The 22,019-nt window shown below is 42.6% G+C and overlaps 3 protein-coding genes across 14 annotated transcripts in view; 2 read left to right on the plus strand and 1 right to left on the minus strand.

Moving 5' to 3' along the window:
• The window catches only part of PMS1 (PMS1 homolog 1, mismatch repair system component), a 51,947-nt gene extending 43,496 nt beyond the window's left edge, over nt 1–8,451 (minus strand). For 2 of the 5 annotated variants that reach the window (XR_012044371.1, XM_072874654.1), the window contains exons 1-2: nt 8,233–8,350; nt 5,047–5,201 (exon numbers count right to left, since the gene is read on the minus strand). Coding sequence is in view for 4 of the 5 variants with exons in the window: in XM_072874654.1 (XP_072730755.1) it covers nt 5,047–5,178 (132 nt within the window). In the remaining variant the exon portion in view is untranslated. Of the gene's footprint in view, nt 1–5,046; nt 5,202–5,491; nt 5,633–8,232 lie in introns of all 5 variants that reach the window. The other 3 variants (XM_072874651.1, XM_072874652.1, XM_072874653.1) reach the window with 3 other exon arrangements.
• Nucleotides 8,318–15,189, plus strand: ORMDL1 (ORMDL sphingolipid biosynthesis regulator 1). Of its 2 annotated transcripts, none has more exons than XM_072874669.1 (4): nt 8,318–8,457; nt 10,035–10,215; nt 12,616–12,767; nt 14,272–15,189. In XM_072874669.1, the coding sequence occupies exons 2-4, from the start codon at nt 10,042–10,044 to the stop codon at nt 14,405–14,407; spliced, it is 462 nt and encodes a 153-aa protein (XP_072730770.1). In that variant the 5' UTR covers nt 8,318–8,457; nt 10,035–10,041; the 3' UTR covers nt 14,408–15,189. The 2 variants fall into 2 exon arrangements, with proteins under 2 accessions (XP_072730770.1, XP_072730769.1); XM_072874668.1 differs by having other exon boundaries at nt 8,325–8,457; nt 10,022–10,215.
• A 149-nt stretch (nt 15,190–15,338) lies between these two features.
• Nucleotides 15,339–21,768, plus strand: OSGEPL1 (O-sialoglycoprotein endopeptidase like 1). 7 transcript variants are annotated; one of them, XM_072874663.1, is made up of 8 exons: nt 15,339–15,824; nt 16,894–17,249; nt 17,897–18,284; nt 19,186–19,390; nt 19,474–19,622; nt 20,141–20,271; nt 20,425–20,496; nt 21,611–21,768. In XM_072874663.1, the coding sequence occupies exons 2-8, from the start codon at nt 17,038–17,040 to the stop codon at nt 21,702–21,704; spliced, it is 1,251 nt and encodes a 416-aa protein (XP_072730764.1). In that variant the 5' UTR covers nt 15,339–15,824; nt 16,894–17,037; the 3' UTR covers nt 21,705–21,768. The 7 variants fall into 7 exon arrangements, with proteins under 7 accessions (XP_072730764.1, XP_072730762.1, XP_072730768.1 ...); XM_072874661.1 differs by lacking the exon at nt 15,339–15,824 and adding an exon at nt 16,221–16,344; XM_072874662.1 differs by lacking the exon at nt 15,339–15,824 and adding an exon at nt 16,377–16,450.
• The last annotated feature ends 251 nt before the right edge of the window (nt 21,769–22,019 follow it).

The following is a 22,019-nucleotide window of genomic DNA, read 5'->3' on the forward strand; positions in this document are numbered from 1 at the left end:
AACTCAGTGGACATTTTGTGGACATTTATGGACATTTTACAGACATTTCACAGGGGTGGTCCATAGACTAAGGGAATCATATCTGTATATTACACCAAAGGATGGGAAGGGGGTTGGTGGTTAATGAGGATGTATTGGATAGTGTGGGACTTGACAGTGACATCATATGGTATGGAATAAGGGGTGGAGAATGTGCTGATTTGGGGTGCGATAGAGTTAATTTTCTTCACAGTAGCTAGTACAGGGCTCTGTGTTGGATTTGTGCTGGAAACAGCGTTGATAACACAGGGATGTTTTAGTTATTGCTGAGCAGCGCTTACACAGAGTCAAGGCCTTTTCTGCCTCTCACCCCACCCCACCAGCCAGTGGGCTGCAGGGCACAAGAAGCTGGGAGGGGACACGGTTGGGACAGCTGACCCCAACTGACCAAAGGGCTATTCCATACCATATGGCATCATGTTCAGCATATAAAGCTGGGGAAGAAGAAGGAAGGGGGGGACGTTCGGAGTGATGGCATTTGTCTTCCCAAGTCACTGTTACACGTGATGGAGCCCTGCTTTCATGGAGATGGCTGAACACCTGCCTGCCCCTGGGAAGGAGTGAATGAATTCCTTGCTTTGCTTTGCTTGCGTGTGTGGCTTTTGCTTTCCCTGTTAAACTGCCTTTATCTCAGCCCACGAGTTTTCTCACTTTTGCTCTTCTGATTCTGTCCCCCATCCCACTGAGGGGGAGGGAGTGAGCGGCTGGGGGGAGCTTAGTTGCCGGCTGGGGTTAAACCACAACAAGAAGCTGAAATTCTAACGGGGGCAAGGCATGAAAGGGGACAGAAGTAAGAAAGTTTGTAAAGTGGTACAATACTTTACAGAATGAAGTAAAGGTTCCTAGAGACTCTTTTAAAAATAGCTTTCAAGCAAGCAAAGTTCAATCTTTGTGATTTACCTTTACATATACGCAATACATATTTTACTGAATTCTAATTTAAATATGTCATTTCCATAAGCACCAGCATAAATAGGCTAACACTCTTAAAACCCAGATAACTAGGACAGCTAAATGAAAGATGGAATTCAGGTTCTATAACATCTCAAAGAGGTGCAGCAAACAAATGCTTCCTTCCAGCTACATTATAATCTGCACATGTAAATTGCACCCAAAAGAATCACAAGCCAGGAGGACAAAGCAATTAGAGCTGCAGGATCCCTAACTACACTTCTTTTACAGAATCACATCTGGATCTTTGAAAAGATTATGGTGCAACATACAGAAAAATGTGCCATAGTGTGTAATACATGTAGGCGACCTTAAAACTGTTTTTGCTTAGAAAGAGTATCTTGAATGAGCGGCTACCAACACTGATGCTGCACAGAGCATGTGATAGCTGCTCACAGAAAGCTGATTGATTAAACAGAACTAACTTTGTTGTCCCATCTGGGCATAGACTGAAAACAGTTATGAAAAAAATATAATGTACTCCCAGGGTTATTTCTCGAAGTAAAAAAATAATGCAACTAAAAACAAAAGGAAGGTATCTAAAGATACTATCTGTATTGACACATAATCTGCATTAGGAAACATCAAAAGCCTCTGAGGAAGGCACAGAACTGTATATGTTTAACTGATACACAACAGAAATGTGGGTACATTTCATTTTCCTTATTAATGAATGGTGCTAAAGCTATCTTCAGGTGAAAAACAATGCTTTTGCTAATATTTGAGTCAACCTCCTACTGGGAAGCAAAACAGCAATACACCTCAACTGAACATAAAAACACATAAAGAGATATAAATGGGAAACCTTTCCCTGCTGCTGTATGCACTAGGGTTTGAGCATTTTACAATGAATCTCTATTTTCCATTCTAATTTTTACTTCCAGACCACTTAACTGCTTAGGAAAAGTGAGATTTACCTTCTTTAACTTGAATCAAAATGTTACATGAATGAGTCTATATTTCTTTTCTAATATTATTCATTTTTACTTGCACACATTTCACTTAAAATATTACAGTGCTTAAACTTTGTATTCTGTAACACCTCCCACCATGCTACACAACCTAAATACTACTGAGGTCGTGATCCCATAAGATGTTTAAGTTGCTTTACCAGACCACTGATGCCAAACCATATGGTTCAACTCTCTCCTTTTATTCACAACTGCCCCGTCCTGTCTTTGTTTCAGCTACAGCCCTGTTACTCATGAGAACTCTAAGGTCAATTCAGCTTATTAAACTGGCACAAATAATCCACTATTCTTGCTGGGTTACTTTTCTTTTGCATTAGCAACATGAATGGATAATGAGAGGCAGAAATGTCTAGCAATGCCGTGCGGATGGATGTAGGACTTTGCTTTTCAGGCAATGAGATGGATCAGGTGTACAGTGGAACCTCACCCCGAGCTAAACTTCCTTTGAGAAGGTTCTAAGGATTAAAGCTCCCACTTCATGCATCGAAAAAAAGGTGCAGAAACAAGTGTCTGCCTTTTACAACAGCCATTTCATGTAATAGTAGTAAACCTGTAGCTAAGATTTGTCCTTCCCGAATCCCAACTTTGCTCCAACTACTAGCACAGGCTGTTGCTCATCTTCTCTACTAATTAAAATATGCAGGTCTCAGTCAGGCTGTGCAGATTATTCTCATAAATTCCTGTTGTTAGAGGTCAGTCAGGGAAACTGACAGACTGATGCCCGTGAAGTCTCTTTATCCATACACAAGCAACTATATTGCTGTGTCAATGGTTTTTAGCATACTTTAACCTGAAGCCAGGACATCATGTCAAGAATAAAACCAGCATTCTACATATGCTTAATGCACAGCCATGCTACAGAGGCAGTTGACCCTGCTGCTAACAACAAGGCAAGCTCCACTACGTTCGTATTTATAAAAGCAACAAAGCTGAGGTTCAAATTAATAAATACATACCACTCAACACCTTATAGAAAGGCCACAGTTCAGTTTCTAATCAAACGACTGGCTTTTAATTGTAATTAAAGCATTATCACATTATCTAAAACTACAATATAAGCTGATGTTTTTCCCAGTGTTGTGTGAAAGCTAGTTGATACACAGTGCAAGGACGCTCTATAACATCACCCCCTGGAGTTCAGTCAACCAAGAAGTTAACAAGAATAAAACACTAGCCAAAGCTTCCCACTACAACTGCCCACTGCCTCGGTTTCTACCCGAGAACCATCCCACCTGCAGGTTAACTCCTGTCTGTCTGTCTCCAAAAAAGCCATTCCTGTCTTTGTTTAGGCAAATCGGGTAACAAGTCTGAATGAATCAGGTAGCCTTCCTAATCCATCTGAAAAAGGTTAAAACAATGAAAATGCTGAGAGTTTCAGGCAAAAAACATCAAGCTGTAAAATGAAATTTCAAAGTTTCTGTTCTCTATTATGCTTTTGAACAAATCCAGAGTTAATGTGGTCATTGGACTCTATTATGTGGTCAACCTTATTTAAATTTCATGCAATAAAACTAGTATTTTGATATAAAAATATTATCACAAAAAAATCCCAGAAAAAAATCCATTGTTTTACAGTATTACTGTGTACAGTTGTGCAAAGTGCAGGTCTTCTCTTCTCCCCTAGTACCCACAGAAGAACAATCAGCAAATCTCGTTTACTCACTGACAACCTGGGTAAAGCCAGGTTTATCTGTTTTAGAAATACAGTGATCTGCATTGGGCTGAACTGACAAAGAATGTAACAGTCGTGCAGATGACTCATGCACTGGAAATGGCTGAAAATCCTCTTTTTAATTGATTTGGGACCTCTCACTATGGAAACAGCTGGTTATTGCACCGTGAAACCCACACTGATTAGAGAGCCTTCTCCTCCATATCAGCACTCCAGTAGAAGAGACAAGGTTTGTTCTAACAATTTTTGAAGGCTCCAAAACCTTCTGTTGACTTCTTGCAGTTATTGATCGGCTCACAGGATCTGGTTCTGATACGCTTACCCCCAGAACTGTGCACACACTACTCACTTTGGAGTTACTCATGAAGCAAGATACTATGCAGTCTAAATACTGAGAAGATAGAGGTCATCGCAGACCACAGTGCAGACCGAGTATCTTCAGCTCACTTAAGGCAAATAACAACTAAGCGTGTTCCTTGGCATCTGCAGGAAACCATACTCAGATGGAAAACCCTTGAGACTCATTCAGAAAAGACAGAAATGACATGGACAAAGAAACAACCAGAAATTGAATTGCCCTCCTAATTAAGAGCATTTGTCTAACACTTAATTCAAGAATAGCTTATACATTCACTGTTACTTGCAGGAAAGGAAATTGGATGCAATTCTGGATACATCCATTTATACAGACTGTTACAACACACTTTCTTACTAACTAGGAGATACTGCTACTATGGAGCTGTTGACAAAATACTGCAAAACCAGAACTACTCATGGCAGCAAGAGAAGCTGATCAGTTAGCCATTTTACCCAATTTGGGGAAAAAAGCACAAGTTCTTTATTATAAGCAATATTTTCTTTTTTCAGAAACTACCCTTGAGTGATATGCCAACTTTTTTTTTAACATCTTATAAAAATAAAATGTTAGAAGTAGCCAGAGCTCACCATGCTAATTAGGGACCATGTGGTAATTTATATTACAAAAACATGTAGCATGGCCATCAACCTTTTCCATTGTTTCCATTTTCACCTTCCCGACAAAATTTTGTCATGAGCATTAAATATGCCAGTCTAGCAGTGAAACTTAAGTCCAACAACTTTTAAAACAAGCTATAAGTCAGAAAAAGTAATTTGTGAGTAGGAAAAGGAGTATTAAAGAAGTTGACAGTTTTTCCCCAAGATACACTCAGGAGCACAAATATGCCTTACTGTTTCAGTAGGGCCTCAAAAACGTTAACGGAAACTGATTCTGGACCATTTTTATTTGAGGTTAAAATATATATGTATAAATACTATTAATGCCCTTCCATTCCCCAAACCATGATAGCCTAAGAAATACATTTGCAGTGGAAGAGCTTTCCTGGCATCTTATTTTACATCCAGTTCTTTGTGAGAGAAAGAAAGAGGACTTACCAGCTTAATGTCAATATTTGTGGCACTGGCATCCAAGGAATTTTCTATCAGCTCCTTCACTACGCTGACAACTGATGTAATCACCTGAGAACTTGAAAGGAGACGAACAGTTTCTGCCGACAGCTGTTTCATAATGGAATTAAGAGTCAGGGAAGCTGCACAGAAAGAGGACAGAAAAAGAATGTAAAAGGCACATTACAAATACATGTTTCTAACGAATTGTTTTACAGCAACTTTTAAATGTAGGCGAAACATAACATTATGGCTAAAGAGTACAATTTTCAGATACAGCAGGACCCAGCTTCCTCTTCAGTCAATGGGACTTTGACTTGTGGAAGAAACAGAACACAGAGGTCTAGACTAGAAAACATTATTTTCAGCAGATTAAACTTCTAATGAAAAAAATCAAGAATTCAGAGATATATTGAACAAAACAGTATCTCACATGTATATAGTAATCTCCTGTAAACTACTATAACATGCAGTCGTGATCTTGCAGAGTAGACAGACCAGATGGTAATCCAGAGTGCTAGTCAGAAATGTCTTCAGATAGGGTATTTACCCAGCATCAGGTCTAATTCCAGCACTGATTTAAAAAAAAAAAAAAAAAATTGAATTTTTTTTTTTTTTTAAACAAACTCCTTGCATCATGTTTTCCCTACATTTACAATTTCTGAGTTCAGCACTGCTGTGTTGCACATATAATTCCCAGTACCCCAAAATTCATGGAAGCAATACGACCTGAAGGTGAGTTTTTGGAGTTGGGAAAGAAGTGGGGAGGAAGCACAGTGGTGCTGAGGCAAAAGTTATATTCAATGGCAATGGGATCTACTGGCAATAATGAGAAAAAGAAAAACTTCTGAATTATAACCTTGCCTTTCTGATCAGACTTACTGCATGCCCCCAGGCAGGTCACTTTATTTCTGTGTCTCTGTATCTTCCACTTGAAAATGGAGATGCCTCATATTACCATAAGCAAATGGAGATTTATTTTTTTTTTTAAATCACTGAAAACACTTACAAAGGGTTATAAAATTCCTGCTGCATTAGAGACACTCTTCCATGAAGAGACTGTAAGTGGATCTGCAAATTTTTGCATGCGCTGCTGTTTAAGTACCCAAGTAGACACAATCAACCAAGCTCCAGGAAAAATCTCTGCTGATCCTTGTAGCATGACACAAGGAATTCAACCACAGTTTTTCAAGCATGTGAGAAGAGGGGGAGAAAGACGATTGCTAGAAAACTCTTTGCACCTCAAGAATGGTTCAGACTTGGGTTGCTTTCTGTCCTACAAGCAATGTTTCTTCTCTCCACAGCAGCACTCTTTACTGGGTTACCTTACGTAATGTTATTTGCATTGAAACGCAAACAATCCCGGCAGTCCTGGCTTCCCCATTGATTCAGTCCAAGCTATCTGCTGGAGAACACTGACCGCACACTTAGCACCCGTCCCAAGGATATGAGCACGTGTGGAGGAATGGAGCAAACCCAGATTTCCTCCTGACACAGTCAGGACACAGCGAGGGACTGCGGCCAACACACCAGAGCACCACTATCCTGCAGGGTACATGCAGCTGATAAAACAATTACGAGACGCTGCCTCGATATGCTTCTAAAGACTGCCACTCCTTAAACATAAAAGACAAAGCAAAAACATGGTTACTTGCAGAAAAAAAAAGGTAGTGTTTTGAAGAGGAAGCAGCATTAAAACTTTTCTAAGAACAGCTACAAAGAGGTCTTCTCTTCATGCTTGTTGTTTACATTCCAAAGGAAGTTTGCCTTTCAGATGTGGTAAAAAGATCTGACCGATCAGTTTTCCAGCAAACAAACTGGAAAAGAAGAAGAGCATGGGAAGACGTATGTTGTTGAAGACAGACCAATATTAATCATGTACACACATTCAGGATGGCAGCTTTCCTCATCCATTCACGTGTTATACGGGACTCCCATCTCAAGTGCTTCATGATTTACTAATGACAAGTGACAGATCAGAGCTGGGTATCTTTATCAAAAGACACTGACTGAGACAAGGGAAGGTCTTAAAACAAAAACGCTGCAGATTCCAAGGAGAAATTTTCTATGAGGTGTGACTGATGAAGGTGGTTTGGGAGAAGAACCAGCTCCTGGTGTGCCCTCCCCTTCCCTGGACCCAAGCACCCCAACACAGGGCTGCCGGCTGCTCGCTGCATCGCAGGGGAGGACGCGCGCAGTCATACAGCCATGCTGGCCACATCTCAGGGGCACCTGCTGCGAGGGAGGGACCTCTGGTACTTGCTACTGATGGAAATGCATCCAACCCGATTACTTTTAGCTAAAAGATACATATTTCAGCTCAAGCCACCTTACTACCATAACTCTTCGCTGACCAGACATACTATAATCCGTGCTCAGTGGGAAGGCATAGTATTTTCTGTGTTTGAGCACCATCACCAATGTAGTCCTTCCATCCCCCTAAACGAAGACAGACACCCCAGCAACCAGGGCTCCCTCAATAGCTGGAATACCGCATGCCATCAGGTAAACTACGAACAAAAACTCCTTAAACTTCACAGTTGCAGCCTCACAGATTTCTAGAGCAGCACCCAAACCCTACTCCAACAGCCACCTTTCTTAGGAGTCCACCAGAACACCTACTCAGGTAATTCTGCAGTTTATGAGGAAAAAAAACAGAGGAAAGCTGCAGATAAAACCTGCGGACGGTCACCCTTGAGGTCACCTAAAAGGACACGAACGGCCCCAGTTCCCGCTTCTGCTTTTCGCTAAGAAAAGCACGGGGTGCCGCGCCGAAACAAGGCCGGCCGCAGCGTCGCCGCGCCCCTCGGCGAGGCGGGGCGAGGTGAGGGCAGCCACCGCCGCGAGGGACGCGCGCCCCCCGCCCCGGCCAGCGGGCCGCGCTCCCCAGCCGGGCCCGGCCCCGCTTCGGGGGCCGCCGCGCCGCGACAGGCCCAGGCCCGGGCCTAGGCCCAGGCCCGGGCCCGTCCCACGCAGCCCGGAGCGGCAGCGGTTCCCGCCGCGGTGCCGCCAGCTGCCCCGGGGAAGCAGCGTCCCCGCCCCGGCTGTGGCCTCGGGGGAGGCAGCGGCGGCAGCGGCGTTTCCCGCGGCGGGCGGGCTGCTGCCCCGCACCACCCCTCTCCCCTCCGCCCTTCGCGGGCGCCCGCCTCCCGCAGAGTCCCAGGGCTGCGCTACCTGCGCGTCTGCGGCGCCCTCGCTCCCGCCGCCGCCGCCGCTCCTGTGGGCGGTGCGGCCGGCCCGGCCCCTCCCTTCCCCGGCAGCCCTGCCCACCGGGCGGCCGGCGGGCTCTACCTGCGGCCGGCAGCCTGCGCTCCGCTGCTGCTCCTAGGCGGCTGCGGCCACAGCGCGGCCGGCGACTCTTGAGCCGGCGACGCTTGGGCCCGGCGGGTCTCCGGAAAGGTGGGGCCGGGCTCGGGAGGCGGAGGGCGGGAAGGCGGGCTGGGCCGCCGCTGCCGGCTGCGCGCCAGTGCTTGCCAGCAGGCCCCGGGGCGCCCGGCGGCTGCTGCCAGGCCCGGCCCTGAGGCGAGCGGCGGGGCCCGGCGGGCCGGGACGGCGGGAGGGGGTCTGCCGGGGAGCCCGCATGGTGTGTGGCCGGGAAGGGCAGCGGCTCTCCAGGGAGGCCCCGGGTCCTGCGGGGGCGACCTGCGCCGGGAGTGCGGGCGCAGCGTCCCGCTTCTTTCGTGCGGCTGGGCTCCTGGCCATGAGAGAGATAACACAGGGGTGCAGCGAACTGAGACAAGGTGTCCTACCTGAGTAGACAAGGAACGTGAGGAAAAGATAGGAAGAGATGGTAGACCATGTCCAGAGGTATGGCTAGGCACTCGCTCACCTGCGGGGCTGCATCCCAGGGAGGGAGGGCGGGAGGGAGAGGGGAACGATCGCACTTCACCCGCCTCAGGTAACGTGTTCCCTGCACGTTTTGAAATACTTTGCAACAAGTATTGATTAAAATCAGCACTGCCCCGGTTCAGTTTCAGGTTCATCACCTCTATTTTTATTCCCCAGCCTGCTGTTAACAGTGCAAAATACTTGGGTGTTAACAGTGCTTTACAGCACTAAGCAAGTATAAGAAACAAACATCCTACCAAAAGCAAGCTGGTTTTGCTGGTTAAACAATGCTTTTATAGACTGATTTAGAAGGAAGTTCAAAAGTCTCCTTCCCAGTCCCATAAATTAATATAAATAGACTTACAGATCGCGTGAGTATGAAGTATGCAATGAGGTTTTTCTAATTATTATTACAAATTTTAGTACAATAGGACGAGAGTGTCGCCTCCAGTAAGTTCTGTCAATCTCCTGAAGAAATCAGCATTGTGAAATTGTTCTGTGTATCTCTGCGTATGTGTGTCACTTAGAAAACTTTGGAACCCGTTGGCTAATTTCAGCCAGATTTGAAAGACAGAAATGTCTGTCTGAAAACTAACAGATGGGGAGAGGAGGAAAATCTGAAATCTGTGCTCTGCTGCAAGAAAAGCAAGCATAAATTAGTCCTTATTCATTCTTTCTAGCAGTCGGTGGCTGGGCAATGGGTATACGCAGGCTTCTTCATTAGCCATTACATGAATGAGAAACAGGAGGAAAATTGTCTGATATGGGAAGTGGAAAAGAACTGTGGATATTGTTGTGGATGGAGAAAGGAATTTAGAGGACAAAAGTTACAAAGCTTGGTTTCTTACAGGTTTGCATCTTCAGCTTCTAGCAGCACAGCTTACTTTTTTTTTAAAAATGTCCCTTCTGTAGCAGGCTTGTAGGTTTTATTTGTTTGGGCTTTTGTTAAAAACCAGTTCCCAACAGCCCCTTTGTACTGACTTGTCTATAAACCATTCTTTGAAGATCTTGAGGTACATCTTCGCTTATGCACTGTGTTCCTTCCAGACCTGCGTATTTAAAACAGCCTTTTCCCAAATCGAAAATTGCATACATTAAGTACTTCTCTATAACAGTAGTCTCAATCTTCAAACAGTTCTGTTTTATAGGGTAAAAATGAACGTAGGAGTTGCCCACAGCGAGGTAAATCCAAACACACGGGTGATGAACAGTCGTGGAATGTGGCTGACATACGCACTTGGAGTTGGCATGCTGCACATTGTCTTGCTCAGCATTCCTTTCTTTACTGTTCCTGTTGCCTGGACTTTAACAAATGTGATTCACAACCTGGTAAGTACCCTCTCTCGTAACAAAATTTGAAAAGTTGGTCATACGTATTTATTTGTGGTAGCAGGAGAAGAGAAAAATAGCCAGGCTGTATGGATAATGAAATGCAGCTAGCCAAAACGCCACCTTGGCTTATCCACTATTAAATGAGTTGGCTGGTTTTGGGAGGAGGAATGATACGTGATCACTTTGGGTTTAAGCACAAAAGAGGTGAAATATTCCTTACATATTTTATGTATTCTTTTAAAAGGCGTTTAATTAAGCTAGAATCTTGCAAACATAAAATCATCATGCCAAACGACTTTTACAGTGTTTTGTATATTAGAGAGCTGTGCTGAATCCATAAAATAAATTAAATTTTTAATGCTTGGATGTTATCTACTAATGTTTCTACATAAATCTGTTAGTATCCCAAAATGTTTAATTTCAGCACTTTACCTGTTTTCTTGGACAGAAACATTTGTGCTCTTTTTCTTCTTGCTTTGATTTCTGGTCAAGCTAGCTAAATTTTAGCTCAGAATGACTTCCGCGTACAACTTTGTCACTATACATGACATAAGAAAAATTGTATTTGAAAGCGGAGGGAAAAACTGGAGTACTTTGACCCAGGCTGTGAAACCATTTGTTGTTCAGTGGATTGTGATTTGCACGATGACTTTGGTATGCAAAAGGATTTGGAAGCTGAAGACCTTAAGAATCTTTCTGCTTCCTCTCCCCAGGATGCTATAATTTTGCTGTAATCATTATAAAGTAATGCGAGTATGTATATTGGTCCTGCCAAGCTTGGAGAAAAGAGGGCCATAATCCAGCAATTTACATCATGCTTGAGGTTTGCTAACTCAGCTTTCCAAGATTAACAGCAAAGAAGTCTTGACAAAAAGATAGCTTCTTCCTTATTTAGGAAAATGATAGTTTAAAGACTGACTTTGGATAATATCCTCTAGAATCCTGTAAAAAAGTATTAGGTTTAGCTAGGTTAGATTAGATGTAGCTAGGTTTAAAACTAATAGTGGGTTTGTAAGCATCATTAGAGCATTTTGTATGTTATCTTTGACAGCATCAGACATGCCTGAATTCAGAAGATGTTGGCAGAGACAAGCATTACTAAATATTTCCCAAATGCCTTACCAAATTCATTGCAAGTAGCTGTAATAACAACAGGGATGAGAGCATGCACTGGCAAGTAGTTTTCTAGTGGAACACTAGAAGATGAGTATAAACTTCACTGTTGGTTGTTTCAGCATTTAAATGGCACTTTTTTGGAAACAAATCCTTGAATTGTTGACAAACAAAAAAATCTTGGATTTCCACTAATGGAAAACTCTTAGCTGACCCTGAAAGCATTTTTGCTGGTCCTTTCTGCAAGTACCAGTGCGAAATAAAATGTGTAGTAAGCATTTGGATATGTCCTAAAAGTGCCTTTTTGGTTAAGTTATTAAAACTGAGATGCTGCAAACATCATGAATTGAAGAATTAATTAAGCAAATTAAATCTCTTAGGTTAATAGGTCTCCAATCAGGGGGCTGTTCCAAACAAAAGTGGAAGAAGACGTGAAGTGACTTGCTCAACTTTCACCTCCTTCAGAAGAATTCAGAAGAAATGTGATTTTTCTATATAAAGCTTTCTATAACAATTTCTGTTTGTGCGTAAGAAATGAACGCACCTGAAAGAAAGAAAATGGAAGTCTTTGATATTTTCTGATAGAGCCTCTTGCTTGCAGTTGGTGTGCTCTCTTTGATAGAAAACAAATGTTTCTTAAAACTGGAAGAGGGTGGACTGCCCTGTCTGATTGATCTTTGGTCCCAAATCGATCTTTCAGAACAGCCAGACGTGGCATGCTCCGATCAAATAGAAACAACAGCAAAGAACAGTCCAATGTCGTTAAGGAGAAGCAGCGAAGAGAAGGACAGATGCTATTCAACAGATTGCTCGTAGTCAACTTCTAAGTATTTGAAGCACTGGGGGACTGAGAAAGCTTTCAGAAGTTCTTGTAATATTGCCAGTATTCGTAGGCAGATTTTTTGCTCTGTGTGGACTCTACCTCATAACTCATTTAACGCTGTCTTAGGAAAGCAGTAATATAAATTGGCAGCCCTAAACTTGTTACAGTGCTTGTTAAAATTCTGTTGATCTCATGCAATTTTTGCTAGCTAATGTAGAAGATAAGGCAGTGGATCGGATGTCACATAGACTGTGGCTTTAATTCTGACTGCCCAACCTCGGGCAAATCACTTCTTGTCTCTTCCTTCCTCTTCTATAATTTGTCCTTACAGGCTAGCAGCTCTTCTGGGTGAGAGTTCATTTACTCTCTTTTTTTTTTTTTTTACAATGCATTGAACAATGTAACAATTATAACAAAATACAGCTGAAAGTGCCACTCTATTCACTTTTTGTTTTCCCCAGGGAATGTATGTGTTTTTGCATGCAGTAAAGGGAACTCCTTTTGAAACACCTGATCAGGGGAAAGCTAGGCTACTAACACACTGGGAACAACTGGATTATGGAGTACAATTTACATCTTCAAGAAAATTCTTCACAATCTCTCCTATAATTCTGTGAGTTCAAAACCGTATTATGGATTAATTGAATGATAAACCCATGATTTCAAAAGCTGCAACCAAATGAGTTGCAATTTACATTCTAAAAGCATTTTCTCTCTTTTTTTGCTTGTTTGTTTGTTTCTACATCACAGAGGTAGGGACTACATATTTACAGGCCATATAATCAACAATCTTTCTTCCTGCAGCTTTCAACACTCTAATTCACATACTGAAGTCCAAGTTTGTAAACAGTTATTAATGGGGCAAGTTTTAAAGATTAGAAACGTTATGAGGAAAACTTACTGTTAACTCTTGAAGTTCTTTAAGAGATTGTGAAGTCATGAATACTGAAAATCTAAACTAATTGCCTTTAGCACATGACAGCATTTATTAACCATTTTGCAACTGGTGAGTTACGAGGAGCGTGGCAGTCCTCACTGAATGGAGTCCAGGATTTTGCACGTTGGTTTTGCTTTGTACAGATTGTCTTCTGTTTACACTAGTTATGTAAATGGCTGAGAAATTCTACTCCGCCTGTCTCTGTTGGCAAAAGTATGGTTGTGTAACTAAAGGAAATCAGATACGTATTTAGTATCCAACTCTAAAACGTCTTTCTTTTTTTCCCTTAAGGAAGTTGTCCACTTGCATGGTGGGGTAGGGGGGAAGGGAAGATCCTGCATCATGTTTAGAAAGTTGGTTCACAAAGGATAGAAACTGAAAAAATACATATAACTCCTCAAAAAAATCCTCTCTTTCTTCAAAGATAGCTTCTCGCTTTCCAGTGGGAATTTTGTATTCATAACACTTGCGTATGGTTCTCTTCATGCACTAATAATGCATAAGTAGCTGAATAAACATCTCCGTTTTGCTGGGAATAAAACCCAAAAACCCAACAATCAGCCTCATTTCTGTGACTAGTTTTTGCAAAGAACAAGATGAAATTATTGGCTCAAAGCGTAAAGAAGGTGGTAGTGAATTGGATTTTCTGAGGCACATTTCCTTATTCTTTCAGTTGAACAGGTTGCGGACTAGCTTAAAAGAAAAATGTACTGGGAATGTCTGCCAGATGGGAAGCATTTTAAAATCACACCAATAGCACATGTGCTGGGCATAAATGATTTTTGAACTGAAAAACGTCAAATGCTTTGTCACTGAGCTTGCTAGGGTAGCAGAGCTGTGAGTATTTTGGTAACAGATCTTAGACCATTTAAAACCTGTGTCACAAATCAGGTGCAGAAGTCAGCGACTCCAACTTAAAGGGTAGGGAGAAATGCTGGAGGAAAATGCTAGCCGAGAGTTGCTTGTTAGCACCTTGAGAAGTATGGGAAGAAGAGAATTAGTCCGCAATTTTGCTGTAGATATTCTAGAATCTCAGGTGAGATATTTAATACAGGAATAGATCGGTTGTTAATCAGTAAAATATGACTGGTTACTAAAGCACGTTTTTCAGCTGTGCTTTGTTTGTTTATTTTTTAGACCAGGGTGTTAGCAGCTAAGCTTGCTGCCTTTTCTCCCGCAGGTACTTCCTGGCGAGTTTCTACACAAAGTATGATCCAACACACTTTATCCTCAACACCACCTCTCTCCTGACCGTGCTTATCCCCAAGCTGCCACAGTTGCATGGCGTTCGAATCTTTGGCATCAATAAATATTAAGCAGAAGGTCTGACACTGACTGCCCCCGACATGGCTACTGATGCTCCCCAGATGAAGGAAACGAGTAGTCTGCTGTGCCGTGTATCAAATCGTATTCAATGAGAGATGCTTTTACATCTGAGACACAATTCCTGCTTCCTGCAGCATTGTCTGGGATGACAGTTGAGTTTATAAGAAGATCCCTTTGAATACTTAAATGTGAATCGGAAACCTCTAGAAGAAAGATTTCCATTAAGAACTGGGCAGGCCCAGCTCTAAAGCGTAATCACCACTAAGACTGTATGTATGCCTGGCTGATGCAAGAGACGTGTAAGGAAGGCGCGAGTAGCAGTTGAAATGGAGAGTAACATTTCACAAAGACGCAGTCAACCATAATGCAAATGGTAACTGTACATAGAAATGCAGGATCCTCAGTGCCAAGGACTGGTGAGGCCGCATTCTTAGATTAAGTGAAAGTAGCTAGTTTCTGCTGTATGGATTGTAGGTGGTTGTGCTTGTTAGTGCATTGTGAAAGTTTGTCTCACAGTACATACTGTGACAGCTAGCATAAACTGATGGTGTAATCCATGCCTTATCTGTTCTTGTGATTTATTTTTTTTTTTTTTTTGTCACAAAGACCGAAGAAAGTCCTTAACTGTCAGCTCAGGGGATTTCTACATCAACTTGATAGCTCAGTTTATGTACGCTTTTACAAGTTGCTACTGTTGTGTTTATTTCATTTTGCTTACCAGGATACTGACTTTTCTATGTGTAAGTGGGACATCCTGAAAAAGTGAAATTTCTTTGATGGTGTGGATTATTGACTGTTTTCTCTGATACTTGACTGATGGGTTATTTTTCAGTAGTTGAGAGGCCCGTAATTGTGGGGGAAGGGGTTGCTGGTGGTGTAGAAGTAGCTCCATTATGGAGCAACAGCATCAGAACACCTAAGAGAAACTCTGTGTAGGACATAAGTTAGAAGCTGGACTAGAAGTAGGTGAATAGGCAAATCCCATGGACTAACTGTATGCTTTTGCAGAAAAAGGTATAGAGAATTTGCATGTCTTGGAAACGTGGAGGAATGCTGTGTTTTAGGGGTACTGTGTAGTACGGAGTAATCTTGTATATCGGCAACTCTGGAACTAGAGTGAAGGAGATACATCTAGAGCTCTGAGCACTTACTTCTCTGTTTCGGAAAAAGGATGAATTTTGAAGTCTACTGTATGTCTGCCCACCACAACCAGCTCGGATTTAACAGAAGACTCCATTTAAGGCTCGGTTTACATTTTGGTTGCAGTGACAGCCAGTGAGCTGGAAAAAAAATAAAAAGGCCAAAAAAAAAAAAAGCAAAGCCTGCACTGGCTTACTTCTTTTCTTGCTAAGAGAATTTTCTGGCTATTTACTTTATCGACAAAGATGCTGTTTCAAAAAGCAAAAGGTAATGAGTTACAAATTTTTTTTTAGCAATTGGAAGTAATGAATTCTTTGTGTTATTTGTAGGGGAAGTGGTAACCGGCTAATTTGTAAATAATGAGCATCACAAGGCCTTGGAAAATCGCGGTTTTGCGTACGGGTGACAAGGGTTTCCAGGCACGGACCGCATTTATGGGCACGGCGGCCCGGCGGCGCCCGCTGGGTAGCGCCGGGGCCGGGGCCGGGGCCGGGGCCGGGGCCGGGCGGCCTCCGGGCGGCTGCACAAGGCTCTTGACTTGCGGAGCGATCGTGACTTGCCCTGGGCCGGCGGCCTGGTCTTTCCGGCCTTCCAGGGAGCCCGCAGCGCGCTGCCCCCGCCCGCCCAGCCGCTCCGCCTGCGCGCTGCGGCCGCGCCGCTCGCCCCGCCGCCCCCGTGCGCGGCCTCGGCGGCGGCCCCGCCCCGTGCCCCGCCGCTGCCCCGGGGAGCGCCGCTGCCTGGCCCGCCCCGGCGCGGTGCGCGGCCGCGGGGCCTGCTGCCTGCGCGGGTGGGTAGGGCGGCGGGCGAGCCGGCTGCCCGGGCCCGGCCCCGGCTGGCCGTGTGCCCCCGCGGGGCGGAAACGTGCCGCTGGGAAAAGGGGAGGCGAGGGGGCGGTAAATGGCGGCGCAAGGGTAGAGGGCGAGTGCGCGGCGACAAACGTGGCTACGGCCGGTGGGGCCGGGCGGGCGGCGCTGCCCTGCGCAGCGGGGGGCCGGGGCCGGGGCCGGGCCGCGCCTTGCCTTCCTTCCGCCTTCAGCCGCCGCGAGGCAGCTCGGTCGGCCTGTTGCGGATGGCGGCCGGGCTTCGACCACGAAGCAGCGAAGAGGATGCTAAGAGACAAGTCTGCCACCCGCTGGCGCCCGCGCGGGGGGCAGCGGAGGGCTAACCCACGCCGCGGGCCCGCTGCGGGTTCACGCTGTGCTGTGTCCCTCCCTTAGGGCTGCAGGAAGCGCCGTACGCAGCAAGCGTGGGCGAAGAAGTCTCTGGAAGCGTGATTAAGGTAAAACAAAGACGTTAGCTCCCGACTCTTAATTTTTTCTTTTTTTTTTTTTCTTAGGGTCTTAAATGTCATGTGCGGTCGTTCGTAACTTTAATAGCACCTCTTCAGAACATCGAACCAGAGCATGTGCTTGGAAGCCCTCCAGTAATAATAAACCGTACAGTTCTTTTCCAGACATAACTATCAGATAGATTTTTAACAATGAACGGCGTTGCCAAAAGCCTTTTGAAATCGATTAAACACGGCCGAGCGGCGTGGCTGAGAAGCAGCTCTGCTCGCTCTGGAAAAGAGCATCTTCGGAAACTAGTTCTGGGAATAGAGACGAGCTGCGATGACACCGGCGCTGCTGTGGTGGACGATGCCGGCAATGTTCTGGGAGAAGCGCTGCACTGTCAGAAGGAAGTCCATTTACAGTGAGAATATACTTCTCTTAGGGCTTTTGCCTTAATAATGATTTTATTGTTATTCTTGTAATATCATCCGTATAAAAGTCTTCTCTCCTCCAGAAAACTCAGTAAGAAGTGGGTAGGTGTAAAGACCTAGCTCTTGGGCCACGCCACGTTCTGCTCGAGATATTACTGAGGGTGAGGAAAGAAATGCTGTGCATTTAACAAGTTTCCTCCAGTATTTTCTTTCAAAAAGAGACAGGTTACTTATCTAGCTTGAATTAAAGAGGAAATCATTACTACTGTTAAAACCACTACATGTCTCAAATTTTTTAAGGGAAATTTAATCCAATATAGGCATTGGTGGCTAAGTACATGAACTGACAAGCGAGGGGTTGTGACTATTAAGTTACAGGCATTGTTTTGGAACAGCGTTGAGATACATTTAAGAGGTATGTGTACTAGAAAAGGGCAAGTGACATCCTTTTCTGTCCTCCCAGTGACAGTTGTGCTCTCTTCGGTGCATAGATGCCCTTTATACTAAACAAGGCATTTGAGAGTGTACTAAGGAAGGAGGCAGGATGTGGCAAGGTTAAGAGGTGTTTAAAATCTATTTTTACGCCATTCTATCTGTTACGAAATACAAACGCATTGTAATTCTTTGCTTTTACTAGAGCAGGTGGAATAATTCCTGTGGTGGCACAGCAACTTCACAGAGAAAACATCGAGCAAGTAGTAAAAGAAGTGCTTAGTGTCAGCGGAGTTTCTGTACATGAACTCACAGCTATCGCAACTACAGTAAAACCGGGGCTTGCACTAAGCCTTGGAGTGGGGCTGCAGTACAGCCTGAACTTGGTGAAGAGGTGCCAGAAGCCGTTCATACCCATCCATCACATGGAGGCTCACGCACTGACCGTCAGACTGACGCATCACGTGGAATTTCCCTTCTTGGTTCTTTTACTCTCTGGAGGCCACTGCCTCTTGGCAGTAGCACAAGGAGTTTCAGATTTCCTTCTGCTTGGACAGTCCATAGATATAGCACCGGGGGACATGCTGGACAAGGTAATGTTTCCTGACGTGAGTGAGTCTAGTGCTTTTTTTTTCTTTTTATTTTGGCTATACTACATAATGGTAGTATTATCATCAGCCCGAGGACAGTAATACAGTGCAATATGAGCTTTACTTAACTTTTTTTCCCCTTATTTTGAAATACCGTAGATTTAAGACACAAGAGGCTATTAAAAATCTATGCATGGCATCAGTTGTAACATATGTAAACTAATTATATTTTTAGCAAATAACATAACCAAAACTGGCGTTGGAAGTTTCATTGACACCCCTTATACAAATGAGTTGTATGAATTTGAGAAGATCGATAGTAATATTTCAAAGGATGCTGTCAGGATTAAAAGCGTACATATTAAAACATTCCTTACCAGTTTTTTTGTACAGTTTGAAAAGCCTGGTTTGGCTTTCAGAATCTAAGTTATCTGGGTCACTGAGTACAATCTGTAAAATTGATCACTTACAGTTTTGTTCTCAAACACAAGCAGAGTTTTTAAACAGTATTTGTGTGTATTAATTAAAAAAGTGGGGGAGTGAGTGGAGTCAAAAGGGGATTGTTGAAAGTTGAAACCAATTTTGTTCCTGTTTATCCGGTGATACAGTATGGCAGTCCGTGTGTGTTTCCTATAGCATAAAAATTGGGTAATTACTGTTTCCTGCAAAATTTGTTGATCCTCGTGTTTGCCCAAATTGTTCTAGAACTGTTCTAATTACTCCAGAAAAAAAAAAAAATCCAGCTGGCGCATGTCTTGTCCTTCTTGCACCCTGTTTGTAATTTCACGCTGGATTGGATTTTGTGGTGTCTAATTTTACTCCACGGTCTACAATACAGCGATGCAGTTACAGGAGGAATTAATTTAGCTCTCTATTCCGAGTCTGTTGTTTATTACCTCCTTAGGTAGCAAGAAGACTCTCTTTAAGAAAGCACCCAGAGTGCCACAGCATGGCTGGGGGGAAGGCGATAGAGCACTTGGCTCAAACTGGAAACCGGCAACAGCACACCTTCAGACTTCCCATGCAACAATACCGTAACTGTCATTTTTCTTTTTCTGGACTTCAGAACCTTGTCAATAAAGCCATTATCCAAAAAGAAAAAGAAGAAGGTATTTTCAAACAAAGTCAGATATAAACCATGTTTCTGATGAGCTATACTCGGGAAAACCCATTTGATCATACATTTTTATAGGTATTCAAGAAGGTGAGATCCTATCCTGTGTTAAGGATATCGCTGCTGCTGTACAGCATGCAGTGGCGGTTCATATTATCCAGCGGACATATCGAGCCATGCTGTTCTGCATAAAAAATAGCATATTATCGTCAAAAAATGCAACTTTGGTGGGTATACTTTTTTTTTCCTTTTTATATTTGACGGTATAACATCATTTGAAGATGCAGGTGCTTTGTTGTGCTTTCTCCCTTGACAGGCAAGGAAGATGTCAGTATGTATTACATTGTTAAAATACGAGGATTAAAGTAATAGTCATACAAATATTTACAATAAAGTCTGTCATAGTTTGGTTTTAAGCTAGAAAGATATTTTCTTACCATCTAATCTGACCTTCCATAACAATTTAGGCCACATAATGTGACCTAGTGGTCCCCAATACTTGACAGCTGTTCTAGTTATAACATGCTTTTATTCAGGAATCTCTTTTAGCGTAATAAGCTTTTTTTATCATACTCTTTTCTGATATGTTTTCATCTTCAAAGATGGGTTTTAATCTTCAAATGCGTTATTTATTGCTGTCTTTAGAACTTCATCCGATTAACCTTTTTTAAAATGGATGTTAGTTGAGTGTGACCCATCAGTACTTTTGAGTTAATGCCTTTTATCTTTTTGAAACTGCTCTCAGGTTGTATCAGGAGGAGTTGCAAGTAATCAGTATATCCGAAAAGGTCTACAGACTTTGGCAGATGCAAATGATTTTGCTTTTCTGTGTCCTCCTCCAAGACTGTGCACTGATAACGGTGTTATGATTGCGTGGTAAGAGTCGTTTCTCTTTGCATGTGTTTCTATAATGTTCTTTAAAAGCTGATGTCAGAATCAAGAACTTCTGTTTATGGTGACCAAACCACATACATACACTTATTCAGATAGTTATGACATACATTTTTACATAATTGCTTTCTTGCTTAGGAATGGCATTGAAAGGTTACGTGCAGGACTTGGTGTTTTATATAGTACTGATGGCATCCGCTATGAACCAAAGTAAGTGACTCAGTTCATTCACAGTCCGTTTCTTCACTGTGGTCACTGAAAGTGGAAGGAGGTGTAGACTAAAAAGCGTAGCAGAAGCTGATGAGGGGTGTCTTTGCAGTGCATGTAAGCTTCCAAAGTTACCAGCACTTCCTTTTCAATGTAGTTGTGAAATACAAATGATCGTGTCTGGTATTTATGTTTGTTTTGGCTCAGAAACTTAAATTACCATACATCATAACAGTTCTATGTATTTTCCTATTACCATTGTGATATGGGAAAACTGGGGCAAGTTAAGCTGTAATACACTCCCTCTAGCTTCTCGGTCACTCTAGACATAAATCAAAGTGCTCCAAGTCAAACTGTGTATTCAAAATGAGCAATCAATTTAAAAAAAATAATTTGACTTACAACATCTGATAATAACTTTTTTTTTTTACTGGTAATACTGATTTTTTAAATGACTTCTTAGGTAAGACTTGTTCTATGGATTTAAGTAGATCCTAGGCTTAAGGCCAAACAAAGTTCTAGTATTTTGAAAGTACCAGCTGGTCTTAAACTTGAAATTTTTTTCAGGCTTTTCCTCTTTCCACTTCCAGGAATACAGACTTGGAAGGTCTCAGGACAAAAAAAATTGTTTTATAATTTTCATATGAAAAATGATAAAATACTCTTCTTCAAAAATAACTTGCTTTATATATCTCAGTGAATAAAATACTAAGTTTTATTTGCTGTAGACTGCACATTCTTTAAGAGTATCACATAAACAGATACCTGTGAATCTCTAGTGTGTCTTGCATTCATCAGTGAGATGTAAAATGAGTTATTAACTAAAATCAGAATCTGAATAAAACAATGCCCCCAAAAGATGGTTTTGAAATCACAACTGTGTTTCCCCGAGTTTGGAATGGCTAAATGCAAACATTTCCTCAATGTGAAGACGTTTCCTAGGTACAGCTTCAGATGGACCATTTTAACGGTCACGCAGTCTTACGGTGCAGGGAATCTGCAAAAATACTGTGACTCCCATGCTCGTTGTAAAAAAGGTCTGTGAATCTGCACATCTCTGTGAGATGGCAACAATGTCAGTTATTTTTAACAAATACATCATTTTATTATTTTCTAGAGCTCCCCTTGGAATTGATATTTCAAGAAGAGTTGAAGAAGATTCCATCAAGGTGCCAAAACTAAACAAGAAGATACGATGGTTGGCATCTTAAAAAGTAACTTAGTAAAGTAAATGCAACTATAAATTGTTCAATAAAAACTGTTTCAATGCTGTTACATTTACTGACAGTACTTGGTTTACAAGTGTTGAAAAATCACCTGTCAGAGAAACAAATGCTGTGTGGTATCACCAAAATAATTTCAGTTACTGTTCCACAAATGTCTAAGAGTTCTAGGTATTAAAACAATAGCAAAACAAAAAATTAAAAGTGTACTTTCTAGTAAAAATTTGCACAAATGAAAAGATCTCCATTGTTTACACTTTATAACTTATAATAAGGTTTATGTATTTCTAATAGATACCATAT

Source organism: Ciconia boyciana, chromosome 10 (assembly GCF_034638445.1).
Source record: "Ciconia boyciana chromosome 10, ASM3463844v1, whole genome shotgun sequence".
NCBI classification, from domain to species: Eukaryota; Metazoa; Chordata; class Aves; order Ciconiiformes; family Ciconiidae; genus Ciconia; species Ciconia boyciana.

What these genes read in the sequence shown, in the direction of transcription:
- ORMDL1 (XM_072874669.1), top strand. Translation starts at nt 10,042, where the DNA reads ATGAACGTAGGAGTTGCCCACAGCGAGGTAAATCCAAACACACGGGTG. An exon ending in CAAATGTGATTCACAACCTG is followed by an intron (nt 10,216 to 12,615) that starts GTAAGTACCCTC and finishes TGTTTTCCCCAG; the next exon opens with GGAATGTATGTGTTTTTGCA. An exon ending in ACAATCTCTCCTATAATTCT is followed by an intron (nt 12,768 to 14,271) that starts GTGAGTTCAAAA and finishes TTTCTCCCGCAG; the next exon opens with GTACTTCCTGGCGAGTTTCT.
- OSGEPL1 (XM_072874663.1), top strand. Translation starts at nt 17,038, where the DNA reads ATGAACGGCGTTGCCAAAAGCCTTTTGAAATCGATTAAACACGGCCGA. An exon ending in CGGGGGACATGCTGGACAAG is followed by an intron (nt 18,285 to 19,185) that starts GTAATGTTTCCT and finishes TTACCTCCTTAG; the next exon opens with GTAGCAAGAAGACTCTCTTT. An exon ending in AACGGTGTTATGATTGCGTG is followed by an intron (nt 20,272 to 20,424) that starts GTAAGAGTCGTT and finishes TTTCTTGCTTAG; the next exon opens with GAATGGCATTGAAAGGTTAC.